Source organism: Ochotona princeps, chromosome 16, assembly GCF_030435755.1.
Source record: "Ochotona princeps isolate mOchPri1 chromosome 16, mOchPri1.hap1, whole genome shotgun sequence".
In the NCBI taxonomy this organism is placed as follows: domain Eukaryota; kingdom Metazoa; phylum Chordata; class Mammalia; order Lagomorpha; family Ochotonidae; genus Ochotona; species Ochotona princeps.
The window spans coordinates 24,758,223-24,774,931 of record NC_080847.1 but is presented as its reverse complement, the minus strand read 5'-3'; the positions used below and the strand labels follow the sequence as shown (position 1 = coordinate 24,774,931).

At 42.2% G+C, this 16,709-nt stretch overlaps 1 protein-coding gene across 1 annotated transcript in view; it reads left to right on the top strand.

Annotated features, from left to right (window-relative positions):
* FTO (FTO alpha-ketoglutarate dependent dioxygenase) overlaps positions 1 to 16,709 on the top strand; it is a 381,816-nt gene that overhangs the window by 138,678 nt on the left and 226,429 nt on the right. The window contains exon 5 of the mRNA XM_012926690.2: positions 14,448 to 14,527. Coding sequence (XP_012782144.2) covers positions 14,448 to 14,527 — 80 coding nt within the window. The remainder of the gene's footprint in view (positions 1 to 14,447; positions 14,528 to 16,709) is intronic.

The window sequence follows — 16,709 nt, the reverse complement described above, 5'->3', positions numbered from 1 at the left end:
ACCCAAGGTATTCTTAGGCAAGGGGCCCCTGACTCCTGTTTTTATCCGTTGGGGCCCCAGGAGCGGGGTCAATACCTCTCCAGAGGTGGCACAGAGGTCCAGTCCTGCGCTACCTGGTGTTGCTCTGAAGAGGGTTGAAATGTCGGTGTTCCTCGCAGTGGGAGAGGGACTCTGGAAGGAGTCTGCGCTATTCCAGAGGTTACAGGTGTCTGCTGGGCTCCGTACACCTGAGGTTGGGGGGCCCGGAGCGGGCCCCTGACCCCGTTTCCCGATAGAGGATTGCCTTGGGCATCATATCTGGACCTACAATCACTGCTCCAATGATAGCCTTTATGGCATCTTGGACAAAGATCTGGGGCCCGCAAGGATTGCGGGGGTGATCTTCCTTGTCGTGGAATTTTGGGGCACTGTTTTTTAAAATGTCCAGGCTGTCCACATCTGAAACAGGTTTTGGGAGGCGCCCTAGGGTGGGGCTGAGGGTGTTGAACAGCGGCTGCTATCACTTGCCCAAGGGCATGGGTGGAGTCAATATGTCTGCAAATTTTAAGATAATCATGCAGGGACTTATCTCTGTGGAACCTGAGAGCATCCTGGCAATATTAGCATTCTCAAAGGCTATATGCTTAATTACTGGCATTGCTGGTTCCACATTACCAAAGATCTTAGTAGCAACCTGCATAATACGGTCCACAAATTCTTGAAAAGGTTCTGTAGGGCCTTGCAAGACCTTGGAAAGCTGGTCTCCTGTATTAGCGTTAGGTAAGGCCTTCCAGGCTCCAAGGGCTGCATTTGCTATCTGAGCATAAACTGCTAGGTCATAATTAACTTGTTGTTGGATGCCCTCAAAAGGTCCAGTGCCAGTAAGCATTTCAAGGCTTCGATCTGCATGTCCCCCAGCCGCGTTCTGCTCAGCAAAAAATCTGCACCTATCTTGAAAATCCCCTCTCCATAGGAGAAAATCGCCACCATCGAGAGCAGAGCGGCACAATTGCATCCAATCACTAGGAGTAAGATTCAAACTCGAAAAGGATTCTATGAGTGCAAGAGTAAAGGGTGCCTGGGCACCATAATCTTTAACAGCCTGCTTTACATTTTTGAGGTCTTTAAATTGAAGGGGCTGGTGCTCCCGGCGAGGGGGACCTCCTCGAACTGGGACCTCTATTACAGGGAAGCATCGAACCCCACCCACCGGCTGATCAGTGAGGCTGTCACTCCATGGCCGTGTGGGGTAATTATTGGGTGAATGGCCCGTGGCTTCCTCCTCAGGAGGAGCGGTAGGGGTCACAAAATTAGGGGCATATGGTGGTATTCCTGCTTTCTTTAACTTTCTTTTAATGTCCCTAATTTCCCGCTTTAAGAAAACCTTCTCTTTATCCTTAATTTTCCGCTTTAAGAAAACCTTCTCCTTATCCTTAATTTTCCGCTTTAAGAAAGCCTCCTCATCTCGTTTGTCCTCACTCTCTTCCGAGGAAGAGGCCTCGTTCTCATCTGAAGAAGAGGCTTCACTCTCCTCTAAAGAAGAGACCTCACTCTCCTCTAAAGAAGAGGTCTCACTCGGGGTGGTTTCACTCGAGGCCGCCTCGTTCCAGGCTTCCAAGGACCGTAGAACTTCCCACCCCTGGATTGCTTCAAAAGTAGTCTGTACTTCTCTTAACTGTCTCTCAACTTTCACTTTATCAGTAAATAATGAATCACGGACTAAGCGCCACAAAGAAAAGTTAACAATGGGGAAATTATCTGGGTCTTTTTGTAAACAGGATTGTAAATTGGCCTTAACCTGTTCCCAATCGGGAATACTCAAGTTGCCTGAAACAATAAACCAAGGACTGCTAGATTGAATGGCTTTAACAAAATTTCTAATCATTTTAAATTTAACTGGCATCCCCAGTTGATGTAGAAGTTCTTCAAGCTTGGTGGCCAATTTATCCCGGGAGAAGGCAGAACCCATTTTATCGTCCTTTTCGCCGGATAAATTAAACACCAAGACCTAACTATACTTCAAAATAAATCTAAAACCTGAATATACTTCAAAATAAGTCGAAAACTTACAAAATAAATCCAAAACCTAGTTATATTTCAAAATAAGTCTAAAACCTAACTATATTTCAAAATAAATCCAAAACCTGACTATATTTCAAAATGAACCTCCCTCTCCTACCAGTTTAGGAGAGACTTACAATACGTCCCACTTACCTGAATCAGCTGGCCAGACTCCCGGGACGACCCTTCGTCGTATCCTCTCTTTCTCAATCTCGGTGGGAACCTCCAGATGTTGGCAACGCCCGCGTCGCCACGTACCCCGAGCCGAGCGGAGGGACTAGGGTTGCAACGCAGACAACGCAGAGAGACAAGACAAGGCAACACGCAGTACACCGAATGCCGATCGATGACAGAATGATCTTTATTGCAACTCCAGACTTTCTTTTATACTCTGCTTAGCTCCTCCCAGTAGTGGCCACCCTAAATCCCTTCAGTTCCTCCCAGTAGTGGCAACCCTAAATCCCTTCAGTTCCTCCCAGTGTTTATCCAATCCTCTCGTGGCCACCCTAAATCTCTTGAGTTTTATCCAATCCCCTGGCAGATAACTTGACAAATAGGAAGCAGGAACTTGCGGTTAAGCCAGTGGCTATATGTATCAGGCCAAAATTACCAATCCTGTTATGCTCTGAGAAACAAGCTAAGCTGTGGAGTTAATCCTTGGGAGACCGGGGCCTGCACCCACACACATACTGGTGGGTGCTGTTCTGTTTAGCCACCCCTGCCCCTGTCCTGATTTTTGTGCTCTCCAGTGTGAGTGGTTACCCAAGAGGGAGGTGCCCACTATCCCTTCTAGGACACTCCCACTCCCAGGTTATGCACTTTCCATGTGGTTCTGGCATTTAACTTGACAGAATTAGCCCCCAGTGCCAGCCTCTGCCAGCTGATGCTGCGGCAAAGCCCAACTAACCCTCACCCACTCTAATTTTTGCTTGCACCAATAGGAACAGTCAGCCCAACCTGGCTTTTCTCTAATCTAGCTCACGTGAGGTTGACAGGTGTTGTAGCCCTGCCTGGTCTGGTCTGCCTGCATCCCAACTCACACTCTCCAGTGGGAGTGGTTGTCCAGCAGGGGATGCCACATTCCCCTGCTGGCTTTGCCCTCTCCCTCCACTGTTTGGGCACTATGACCACATCTGACATGGCTCACTTCACCTTGGCATTCCGTAATGTGCACTGGTTTGTGTCATGACCAAACCTGGCCCGACCCACACTCTATTCTGGTGCTTGGATTTGAAAGTGGGTGATGTGAACTGGTTCAGCCTTGTCTGCCCTCCACCTATGCCATATGTATGCCGGTGGGTATCTTTTTTTGGCCTGATCTGGGTTGCTCCCTATTGTGGTTCTTGTGCTCACCTGTAGGGACTGTGTCCCGACAGAGGAGTTTCCCAAGCTCCTCCAGAACCTCTCTCTGTGCCACATTTTGCGCATACTGGTGTGTCCATGAGCCAGCCCTCTTTACTGGCCTTCAGTTCATTCCAGTTCTTGGTGTTGGATGTTTCAGCCCAGCCAAGGCTTGTCCATACCCAGACACTGCTCACACATGGCTCACTCAGTAGGGGCAGAAACCTAGCCTAGTCCATCCTATATCTATCTGGGTTATCCAGAGCACCAGATGGTGCTGGCATCTAGCCCGGTTAGGTGTGCCCAACCTGAGTCCACACTTGTACTAAGGAAGATTGCAGCTATATTCAGACCAGAATGCAGCCCCCACTCTGGCCCCCTTACTCTCCCGTGGGAACCCCAACTCAGCAAGGGTGTGCTCTCACAGCTCCCGAACCGAGTCTGTTCCCAGCTCTAGATTACTCACATGCCAGTGGTTACTCTGAATCAGTTGGCTTAGCCCCTCACCTGTCTCAGCCTTTGCCTTCGATGCTGTGGCCTAGTATCCCTGGCTTATACAGACTGGCCAGTGTAAGAGTCTAGTTTGGCATGACATGTGCTCCATCCTGATTTCTATTCTTTTTTGTGAGTTGAGGTTTGCTTGGCCCTGCCCAGTCCACCCCCTTCCAGTTGCAGCTCATCCCACCCCACATCCTGTTTTAGGATGCACCTTCAGGTGCTGCTGCCTTGACCTGCCCAGACTGCTGTCGATTCCTTTACCCGTAAGTGATGGCAGGTCCATTTCATGACCCAGTTCCTTGCTAATGTCCTGGGAAAGTAGCAGGTGGTTGCCATGACCTTGGATCCCAGTACCTATATGGGAGACCTGGAAGAAGCTCCTGGTTTCAGCTTCAGACCAATCCAGTTCTGGCTGTTACAGTCAGTTGGAGAGTGAACAAGTGGATTGAAGATTTGTCTTTTCAATTCTTTTAGCTAAATAAAAAAACTTAAAAAAAATAAAAACTAATGCTAATCCTTCTCCAACTCTTCCACAAGACAAATTGAAACAGTACAGTTGAAGAATAAGGAAGCTTTTCAATCTCATTTTAAGAGACTAGTATTATCCTTATACCAGAGCACAGGAAGGGACGATTATAGGCTCAGGTGTTTCTGATGAGCATAGTTGGGAAAATCCTTCACAAAGTACTGGCACACAGTATTCAGTAGCACCATATGCTGTAACCTCCTGGGAATTAATATATTCAAATCAATAATTTTATACTACACTAACAAAGGTAAGAGTCACATAATTCTTGCAATAGATTTACAAAAAGAATTTGATAGACTTTAGTATCTAGATCCCTCATAATAAGAATTTAACACATTAGATAGAATTGGAATATACTAATGCAGGCCATGAATGAGAAGCCCAAAATAGCATCATGTTTACGTGTGAGAAGCTAAAAATTTTTCCTCTAAGATCAGGAAGAAGACAAAGATACCTATTCTCGTATCTTGTGTTCAACATAGTATTGGAAGATCTAATTAGAGAAGTTAAGCAAAATAAAGAATTAAAAGGCATCCAAATCTAAAGTATATAAGTAAAACTGTCTACTAATGACATAATACTCTACAGAGCAAACACTACAGGCACCATGAGAAATATGCTAGAAAAAATGAAGTCAATAAAGTTGTAGTATATGAAATTTACATGAAGTCAGTTACATTTTAACACACTAGCCATTATTCCAGAAAGAAGCCAAGTAAGTCATTCTGTTTATATTACCTTTGTAAAGACATTACTTAGGAATGGTTTTAACCAAGGAGGTCAGAATTCTTTACACTGAAAACCATAAAGCATGGATGAGAGAAACTGAAATGGAACTTAGTTGGGAGATAACCCATATTTGTGGAACAAAGGAACTAGCATTGGGAAAATACTGTACTAGCTCAAGTTATCTAATGACTCAATGACAATGCTGTCAACATTGTAGTGGCATTAGTCACAGAAGTTAAAAAAAAAACAGTTTTAAAATTCATAGACAGGCGTGAGACTCCAAGTTTCCTAAGCAATCTTGAGTAGGAACAACAAGCTTAGAAGCTTCATTCTGTCTCAAATGTGTTTCAAATAATATTCAAAAATAACATGTAGTGTCATACAAACAAGTATCCAGACCAAGCAGATAGAAAAGAAAACTTGGAAGTCAGTGTGTGGGTTTATGACTCACTGATCTCTGATAGATTGGTAGCAATGCCAACAGCACACAGAAGGAAAGCAGTAGTTTCTTTGACCTAACAGGACATCAAGTTGTATAGCTACTAGAATAAAACAGGGGCAAAAAAACCTCTAAACATTCATCTGGACAATGATCTTTTTGGCTCTAAAAGTTTAAGCAATTAGAGCAAATGTGGACTCATGGTATTTCATCAAGCCAGAAGCCCCATAGCTATGGCCACATCAGTAACGTGATGGCACTTCATTGCAGCCTATCAGAAATGGAGAAAACAGTGACGAAGGATATGCATTCACAGGAAGCTGCAGTCAGGCACCTGAGCTTGGGTTCAAACTAAGGTACTCCGATGAGAGATGTGGACTTCTTAACTGCTAGGCTAGCAACGGTCTGGCCTGTTATCATTTACAGTGAAACAGTACTATTAAGAAAAAAAAGTCAATCAGAAGCAGTCTTTCCTGATCTCATACTTGTCATACTCATTTTCCCCTTTTCTGCACGTGCAGTGCTGTCTTGTGTCAAGTGTCTTCTTGAAGAAGAAGTGAGATTTTGTCTAAAGGTGTTTCAGTTTGAGTAAAGTCACTTTTGCATCTGGTGATTTCCCGTGTCTGTTTATCCTCCCGGAAAAAAGGACTAGACTAGTACTGGTTTGAGGGCCAGTTGCTGAGATTTTAGTTGTATGAGAGTTTGATATGGATTTGTCACACCAAATCTTTCACTCGAAGGAGGAAGGAACAGCTTGTTTTGTGAACAGTTGCGAAATTTGATGAATGGGCATGTGCTTCATGGTTTGCTTTTGTCTTTATGTGAACAGGTGCTTGCGATATGAGCCAACTGTGGTGGGTTTTGGTCCACTGCAGCATAGCTGCTTGCTCCCAGGGCTTGCCTCAGCAGTGCCTGGTTCACTTCTCTCTCACAGAGGCCTGTCCTGGGGCCTGTGTATGTGTACGTGCTGATGGACAGAGGCAAGAGCTCTGTCCTGTGGGTGCCGCACTGCCACTACTCCTCATCTTCCAAATTGGAGGGTGTGCACTTCTTTCAGGGTCTGACTGATCTGTCGATTCAGCATGTTGCTCATGGCAAGAAACTGTCCTGTATCAGCCTTCTTTGCTGCTCTTTAATCCAATCCCGTCTCTACTGTATACAGCACAATTACTTCACAGGTTTGTTGGAGCACCTTTTCCTGATAATTGGTACTGAAAGAACTTTCAATCTCTTTTTCTCCCTGCTGATCATCTCCATGGAAATCTAGGGGTGGGCCCTGCCTCTTTGCCAGACAGCTTCTCCTGCAACTCTGCCACTTCCTACTCATTGGCTATTAAATTCCGAAAATGTCCTCAATCATGGATGGCCCCCCATCTAGAACAATAAGGTCACCATGATTAAGACTGAGAGATGAGAGTGGACAGGTGAGTAAGAAAGAAAGGCTTCAGTGATTGTGTGAGGCTGCAAAGATTGGATTTCACTATTTGGCTTATTTACCTCAGTCGTGCCTTTTTGCAAAGCCCCTGAGTGTAGCCTTAAGAAATTTGGGCAAAATAGTCCTAGTGTCACACCGATCAGCTAAACCAAGATAGTGAGAGCTGGGGCAAATTTAGGGTGGCCGCGTATCCTGGTTGATCTGTGGTGAAGGAAGTCACAATGAGGAGTTTCCATTATTAAAACCATCAGAGTCCTGCATATGAATTGGTCATCCTGGCCTAAATCACATCTTTGAGTGTGTGGTCTTTCGTATGTGAGCAGAGATTTCCTGTTGTAGTAAATGTCAAGCACTCTTCTCTGGTTGTGCTGCATCTAGGCAGCAAATACAGAGAGCCTGGTTTCTATTAGGTTTTATTGAATAAACTGTGAACTCTTACTCCAGTTGGATTTGGAGTCAGCTAACCCTAGCTCCCGCAAATAAATACTGTCTAATATGTTTTTTTTAAATTATTAGGAGTATTTTTTTAAGATTTACTTATTTTGCTTAAAAGAGTTAGAGAGAGAGAGATGGAAGAGGCAGAGAGAGAAACATCTTCTCTCCATCCTCTGGCTCACTACCTGAAAAGCTGCTATAGCCAAAGATGGACTAATCCAAAGCTGGGAGCCAGGAGCTTCTTCCAGGTCTCCCACATGGGTGCAAGTGCCCAAGACCTTCTGCCATCCACCGCTGCTTTCCTAGGTCATTAGTGGGGAGCTGGATTGGAAATGGATCAGATGGACACAAACTGGTACCCTTATGGAATGCTGGTATTGCTGTCAAAGGATTAGCTTCCTAGGCCACTGTGCAGACCTCTAGGGTAGGCTTTCAAAGTTGGGCATATTCTTGCTTAAATCCTCTGATTTGACTCATGAAGCTTGAACCTCATTACCAGATTTCAAGTTTTAAATAAATTAGGTCTTCAATGAAAACGACAGGGTTATTTCTAAAAGTTTTAAACAGAAAAAAAGAGTGGTATTATTAGACAGTGGCCAATGATAAATCAAATTGTGGAACCCTGAAGAATTACTGTAAAGTTGTGTTTGTGAATTGTCACTTAGACAAAAGCATTTAACACTGACATCCATAAAAATGATTTCCTCCCTGAATGGTGTCTATGCATCCTGATATTAATAACATAGTAATACTAGGGCATTTATTTGGGTTGATGATATTGGCATGTTATAATTCCTAGAAATTATTTTTGCTCTTTGTGGGACCCTCCCCTTGGGGAACCTGTTCCAACCCTTGCTGTTAAATATGTTTTTGTTGTTTATTCTGAAACTCCCCATTAAGGAAAAATAGTCATGATCAACAAGAAATACCTAGGAGTGTCCTTAGCCAGGGTCCTCAGGAAAAATTGCAAGGGCCAGTGCTGATTCTCGATTCTTCCTCAGGCGTTAGTGCTACACTTGAGGATCTGTGTCTGCACACAGGTTGCGTCTGTTTTATTCTTCTCTATGGCTATTTTTATATTTGTATTTTAAGCTCCAAATGTGTCACTGACATTTCCATCCTTCCCTCCTACTGTGCTTTGTAGAACTGTTAATACAGCATCGCAGTGTTACATGATTTAACTGAGCTCTAATCTGGTTTTCCTGCAAGACAACTCGTGAGTCATTTTGATTGTGCATTTTATTTGCTATCACTCTGTGCAATCCATCAGTACATCCAGTTGTCTTTCCCTAGCGTTTTCTGAGTCTGGTCCTTGCTCAGCCTCTCTGCTGCTGTCACTGGACTCTGGAGGCACCATCAGCTCCTCCAGGGGCCTTGGCAGCAGCTTCCGGTCTGGCCTTCCTGCATCAACTCTGGCTTCTTTCCTGCCTTCTTTCTATGCCATAAAGCTGTCAGAACAGTTCTAAGTTGGATCACATGGTTTCTCTGCCCTAGACGTTCCGAGAATTTCTCAGAATGTTTAAAATCCCAAATCCTTTTCAGTCCTTAGCAGAGACATCCGTGTTCTGGTCACCTCGTCTTGTACCTCTCCAGCTGTGCTTACAATTTCTGCAGCCACCCCATCCCTTTTTTGTTCTTCCTGTAGTTCAGAAATTCTAGGCCCACCCCGTGCCATTCCCACTTCAGCACTGTGGTCCTAACTAGTTGTTCAGCCTGTTCTCACACAAGATCTTCCCATTGCTCACTTCCTGTTATTCAGATTTCAGTTTAAATGTCTCCAATAGACAATCTGTGGCACGTAGTGGACCGGTTCCCAAAAACCTCATTGATTCATAAGCTTCGTAAGTTATCCTGCTTTATTTTAGCCGTTGCATTCCCCGTCTACCTCTCTTGCTTGTATGTCGTGTATATCCCTTCTCCTAATGCATGGCAGCGTGGCTGTGTTCAGTTTACCAGCCCTAGAATAGTGCTTGACGTTTCAGAATTGATCATCCTGTTGTGATTAAATTAAGTAATAGCTTTGACTTTTGTTTTTACTGTGAGAATACTACTGCGTAATAGCTTTTTATACTTACATCATTTTTTGAAGGTTATTTGACAAAATGCATGAAAAATAAAATTTATCCTTTCCTACATTTCTTTTTTTGGGGATCCATGCATAGTTTTTGTTTTGAGTCACATTTCTGTGTGCTTTCTGAAGATCCCTCATATACATAAATTAATATTTTTACACCAAAATAAGATTTTAATTTCATTTCTCACAAACTTTTGGAAGCATCTTCATATATTATTGTTGTCAGCGTGGTTAGCGAGGGGGTATTAAAGAATTTTCCAAATGATTTTCAGTTGTGATTTTTTTTAAGTTGTGATTTTTAAGTGCAGGTTTTTTTATGGTTATGTTTTGGAGTGTTAAGAGCAACTTTAAGTTCACAGTTAACCAACAGTTCCCCTGTACCCCTTCCCTCCGCCTATGCATACCCAGCCTCCTTCACTGCCAGCATCCCACCCACAAGTGGTGTATTTGTTTAACTGCTGAGCTTTTATTGGCTTGTTACTCTTCTCCAAAGTCCATAGTTTACATTGTGGATCGCTCGCAGTATTATGGAAGTTTGTGGGTTTTGCAAAATGTCTAACAACACAAATCTAGATGATAGTATCACACTGAATACTTCCACTGCCCTAGAACACTCTGTGCTCTGCCTCTTTGAGCCTTTCCCTCCCTGACCCTGGCAGTTCTTGGATTTTTTTATGGTCTCCATAATTTTATTTTTCCTGGAATGTCATATAGATGGAAAGCTATAATATGTAGGCGTATTTTTAAAAATAGTATGTAGATTGGCTTCATTCATTCACTTAGTAATATGCATTCAAGATTTTTCCATGGCTTTTCATTTGTTTTAGTGCTTGATTATATCCCATGGTCTGAAAATGCCACATGTTATTTATCCATTCACCTGTTCAAGGACATCTTGGTTGCTTCCAAGTTATGATGATTATGGAGAATGCTGGTATAAGCAATTGTGTGTAGTGTTAATATGTTTTTAGCTCATTTAGGAAAGCACCGAGGAACACAGTTGCTGGATCCTTTGGTAAGATTATGTGTAGTTGTTTGAGAACCCAGTAACCTCTCTTCCCTATTACTTCTAATTTGCTTGTGCAATGGCTGTACAATTTTGTAGCAGTGAAGGAGACTTTTATTGCTCCACATGCTTGTAAACATTTAGTATTGTATTTTTGCAGTTTGGCCTTTTCTACAGGTGTGTGGTAGTATCTCATCATTGTTGTAATTTGTGTTCTAATGACGTATGATGTTGGACAGTTTTTCATATGCTTACTTGGTATTTGCCTGTCTTCTTGGTGACAAATCTGTTAAGATCTTTTGCCTGATTTTTAAATTAATTAGTTAACTAATTAGTTGATTTTTGCCTGCTTTTTAGTTGAGTCTATTGATTTTTCTCATTGTTGAAACATGAGACTTCTTTATGTATTTTGAGTAGTAATTCTTCACTGGGCAGGTCTTTTTCGATTATGTTCTTTTAGTCAGTGGCTTGTCCTTTTTTGTTGTTGTCAGTGTCTTTTGTGGTGTGGAAGTTTTAATTTTAATTCATTTGTTTTACTCATTTGAAAGTCAGAGAAAGAGAGATTGAAATCCTCCATCTAGTGGTTTACTGCACAAATAGCCAAACTGCCAGTGCTGGACCAGACTGAAACCAGGAGGCTGGAACTGCATCCTGGCCTCCTCTGGGGGTTACAGGGGTTCAGTTACATGCCACCTCTGCCACTACTTGTGTCAGGTGTATTAGTAGGGAGCCACATTGGAAGTTCACATTTGAGACTCAAACTGGTGCTCATATGGGCTGCCGATGTCAAAGCCAGCATTGTAATCCACTGTGTACAGGCTTTCCCCAGAACTGTTTTCTTTTAGTGAAGTCCAGCAAATCCATTTTGTTTGTAGTGGATCACGTCTTTGTTCTCGTACTGAAAGAGTCATTAATGTATGGATTTGTGTTTTAGAGGATTATCAATTATTGATTCAATTTCCTTAAAAATTACACGCCTTTTCATATTATCTGTTCATTCTTGTATGAGTTTGGCAGTTTATGTTGTTCGAAGTGTTGATCCACTTAATCTCAGTTGTCATATTTGGGGGTTTAGTGCTGATCATAGCGGAGTTTTTTTTTCTGGGGGTTACCCTTTAAATGTCTGTAGGACCTATAGTGATTTCCACTTTATTTACTTATTTTTTTTAATTTATTAATATTTATTTGAAAGGTAGGTTTACACAGCGAGAAGAAGAGAAAAAACTGGAGATCTTCCATCTACTGCTTCACTCCTCAAATGGCTGCCCCAGATAGAGCTATTCAAAACCAGGAGCCGAGGGCTTCTTCCAGGTCTTCCATATGGGTGCAGGAGCCTAAGCGCCTGGGCCATCCTCTGCTGCTTTCCCAGGCATATCACCAGGGAATTGGATCGGAAGTGGAGCAGCTGGGACTCAAACCTGTGCGCATATGAGATGCTGGCACTATACACAGAAGTGTAACAACTGCTCTGTCATGATGTCAGTCCTGATGCCATAATGTCACCTCTTTCATGTTGGGTATTAGTAACTTTTATCTTCCCTCATTTTTTCCTGTCTAGGCTTAATGATTTTGTTCCTTTATGGTTACGTTGTTTTTGTTTTGAGTTCATTCACAATTTAAAATAAATTTGAGGGACATTGAGCCTGTAACGTGCACATGCGTACATCTGTGGTGGTGGTGTTAGTCCGGTTTGCAGGGATGGATGTCAGCTTCTGATTTACTCCCCAAATACCAAGTCTCCTACATGCAGCTGGAGCTGGAAATGGAATCCAGGTCCTTTATTGTACAATGGGTGTCCTAGTTGCTACACTGCATACCTATCCCAAAATTTAGTTTGTCTTTGATTTGCTTGTAGTTTAAATATGATGTTCCTGAGTGTAGGATATTATCATTATTAACATTTTTTATTTGGCTGTTTTCCGAGCTTTTTGGATCTATTCCTTTGTGTCTTTGATTAGTTCAAGGATATTCTTAGTCATTACTTTTCTGTTCTTTTCTTTCCTTCTTACCCTTCTGGTATTGCCTTTTAAATATATTACACATTTTGTACTTACTGCATAGTTCTTGGGTATTCTTTTCTCTTCAGTCTTTTTTCTGTTTATTTTTTTGGTTTGTAGAACTGCTGATAACATTTCTTCCCACTCAGAGATCTTTATTCAGTCATGTCCAGTTTGCTAATGAGTCTTTCACAGACATTGGTTTCTGTTACAGTGTTTTGTTTTTGTTTTGTTTTGTTTTCTCTAGAATTCTTGCCTTTGTTTTGGGTAGTTTCTGTATCTGTGTGTTCTCATTCACTGATCTTTTCTTTGGCATTATCTAAATTGTTGTTAGTCTCATGCAATTTGAGTACCCCATTTTTTTTTTTTTTTTTTAGTGTTCTTTTAAACACTGTTGGATTTTGCTGTAATGAGTAATTACTTCTTAGCTTAGTTTTACGTTTTGTGAGGTGAGTCTAAAGCAACTTCTAATCTAGGACTAATTAAGCCTCACACCTAAGGGTGGTGTTTTTTTGTAGGGATTACCTACCATGTCTCAGTAAGGGTATACCATCTCCTCTAACACAGTGTTCCTGGATCTGTGATGTCTGAGATTTAGGTTGTCTGTTACGTTCTGCGCTAAGTTCGGTTCCTCGGGGGATTTTCATTCACACAGGCATAAAATAGTCCCTAGCCAAAGATTTGGGAGAACCTTCTGAAAATGTGCTTTCTCTTTGTGCTGCTTCTTCCCATTATTATTCTTTACAAATCTGGCTGCGATGGCCTTCCTAAACTTCATGCTGTACCTTCTCAACTTAGCAAGAATCAAGCTACGTTTCTGATTAACCGCTTCCCTAGCTTTGAAACTATTTCTGGCAAGAAATCTGGGCAGTTGTAGGCTTGTCTTGGTTTTGTACCTCAGAGCATATCTTTTTTTGCTTTCAGTGTCATAAACCTTTGGTTACTATTTCTTTTTTGTTTTTCCTGTAGTTGTTTGGGGAACAAGGGTAAACTTTGTCATGATTACTGTGTAATATCTTGGAGATTCTTCAGTCAACATTTTACATTCTTGTCTATCTTTAGAGGCATTACTGTAGCTTCTTTATGTTGACGTGTATGGGACCTGGTGGCCTTGACATTCTAGTTTGTTATTTCCTAGGAAATCATAAATTTCTGAGGAATCTTCCAATTTAACTCTCCTCTGTGTAATAAAGGATGCAGTGTACCAGGCAGAGGTAGTATGGATTTCACTTGATGTGGTACATTAGGTCTCAGGAAACACAACAACTTGGTCGTTGATTTTTCTCCCACTGCTTGCGGTTTTAGGAGTACTCTTCAACAGAGGAGTTGCCACCTCCTCCCTTCTTGGGTCATGAATCCATAGGCTTGAATTCTATTCTGAGAGCCAAGCATACAACATGCTGAGTTGGTTGGTTTCTTGCCTGGAAAATTGTTAGGGCAAACCTGATACTTTGATTACAGAGAGAAAGAGACAGACTTTCAGATGGAAGATGTTCAACTCCAAAAAATGGAAAAGAATTTTGGTGTATTCTGAAGACACAGCAAGAAGTAGATGTATCATGGGAAAGAACAAGAAACCCAGTCTAGTAGACTTTATAGTGTATGGGCATGATGAGGCCCACATATTGGTAGGGTAGACTGTGCATCATATTTGTTAAGGAATATCCTGATTTATACTTGTCCTGGAATAATCATTAACAACATCGCCTTTCCTGCTTGAAAGGTTGGGCAAGTGCACTCCCTTCCCCCCCACAATTACATCATGTTTATGATGTATGGCTTCCAGACTACAAGGTAAGTGTTTATCCCTTTGTTGTCATTTTCTAAAGGATGAATTTTGTTTACTTAGTGTTTTACTTAATTATCAGTAAATACTGACTAATAAATGTGGCTGAAATTGTTGTGTGTGTGTGTGTTTCTGCAGATGATCTCAATGCCACCCACCAGCACTGTGTTTTGGCTGGATCACAACCTCGTTTCAGTTCTACCCACCGAGTGGCGGAGGTAAGTGTAAATAAAACTGTGATTCACACTTAATTAGATGTGACAGAAGTGGTTGAATGAGCAATTTATCATAGAACGTTGGAAGAGTATTTGATGGGAAAATTGCTTCCATCTCCCTTGACTTTGGTCTCTATTTACTGCTTTTTCAGCTTAGTATTGCATAGCTTTTAAAAAGTGTGTTCACAGTGTGAGATAAGCATATTTTACTTTTTGGGGGGTTATGTTTTTTGGAGAAGGTAAATGCTGTTGGCAGGTGTTGCTAGTTAGAGATTTTCTTAGAGGGCTAGCACTGTTAAGGTCAAGGACAAGAGACGCAAAGAGGAAATGGGGTGGATTTGTGTGCGTGTGCACGTGTTAGCTGAGTTTGGATGGTTGAGAATTTACATTACCCTCACTTGCTTGGTCAGGCTCTTGGGCATGTGAATGTAAATTAAGGAGAAAGTACAGTGGTGCCAAGGAATGTCTGAGGTCTCCAGTTGTGTTCACAGTCCAGACTTTATGGCTCAACTCCACCATCACTTGCAGTGACTGATGGTCAGTTGATCAGACTAGATTAGAATGCAAAGTTAAAAGATGGAAGGGAAACATGTAATAGCCACTTTAGAGTTCTGTGTGTTTATTAAAGAAGGCTTCTAGGGGAATAATCATAAGAAAAAAATTATAAGTTATCTTCCTACCATGCTTTTTATCCATGCCTGGCTTTGTCACCACTTCTCAGAGAGCCTCATGGGGGCAAATGTGGGAGAGCTGAGCAGCAGGAGAAAGTGGCAGGAACTGTGTGAGCCCTTAAGGCAGCCTTGTGTCTTCTGGCTGTGAAGTGGCGGTATTAGTGGACTGTCTGCACCGCGGCAGACAAGGGCAGGAATGACGGCTTCTATCAAGTTGCCATCAAGCCCATCGAGCGCTCCTTTCTCCCTCTCTCCTCTTTGCTCTTAACTTACTCATTAAATAAGTGCTCATTGGTTGTACAGCGCTTGTTGACCTGGGTGATACAGCAGTCAGCGTCACCATTGTGTCTGCTGTATGTGTTGAACTCACAGTTTAGCAGAGAAAACAAATGTTAAATAGACACAGAAATACTTATCTTGGAGACCCAAGAGTCAGTCTCTCAGGAAGGAAGTCAACATGTATGGAGCATCTAGTGTGTGTCTTGTGTTCTACAGAGATGCTGTGTTTCACCTGTTATAGGTATCTGTCTGTCTAGCTGAAACCACCCCAGGAATCCAGTTCCTGGGGACTTGAACATTTCACTTACTAGGTGTGTCCTTGCATCCTTCCCAACCTTACCTGGGAGTGGAAACAACTTATCAGTGTACAAAATGATGAGTAAGAAACGTGGGGAAATGTTTGATGAATAAAACCGGTTTTTTCTCACTCCTATGGTTCTTACGAGGATTGTAGAAGTTCGTACATGTAAGTCTTTTAGAATAGTGACTGGCGTCCACAGAGCATCAGCCATGGCCGCTGTTATTGAATCCCTACTTCTGTGGCTGCTCTTCCCCTTATCTTCTCATTTTATTCTGAACAAACCCTAATGGGACATAGGGAGAACTAAAGCCCTGTGTGTGAAAGTGATTCAGTCTCCTTCTGTTTGAGGGAATTTTCTACAAGCTCATGGAAAACTAAAATTAAATAGTTTTTATTTTTGTGCAAAAGTTTAGAATTTCATGCTCGTCCTCTTTATACTTGACATTTTCCGTGAGCCTCTTGCATGCCCTCTATGCAAAGATTTCAAACTTTTTTGAAATTCCACTTAGTCCTCAGTTTCTTGAGGTGTTTTCTTTTACTAGAATGTGTGTAATAGAGCAAGAGATTGATCCATCAGTTCATTTGATGAACAGAATTGCCCTTCATTTGAAGTTCCTATCACAAGAAAGGATTCCTACTCATCCATACGGTCACTTGTTCTGTAAAGTTCTGGTATTCCTGTAGTCACCTGTGAACAAGAATGATGAATAGGTTTAATGCCTTCATGTTTTTTTTTAAATATTTATTTTTATTTATTGGAAAGTCAGATATACAGAGAGGAGGAGAAACAGAGGAAAGATCTTCCATGCACTGATTCATTCCCCAAGTGGCTGCAATGGCCAGAGCTGAGCCAATCTGAAGCCAGGAGCTAGGAGCTTCTTCCTGGTCTCCCACACGGGTGCAGGGTCTCAAGACTTTAGGCCGTCTTTGACTG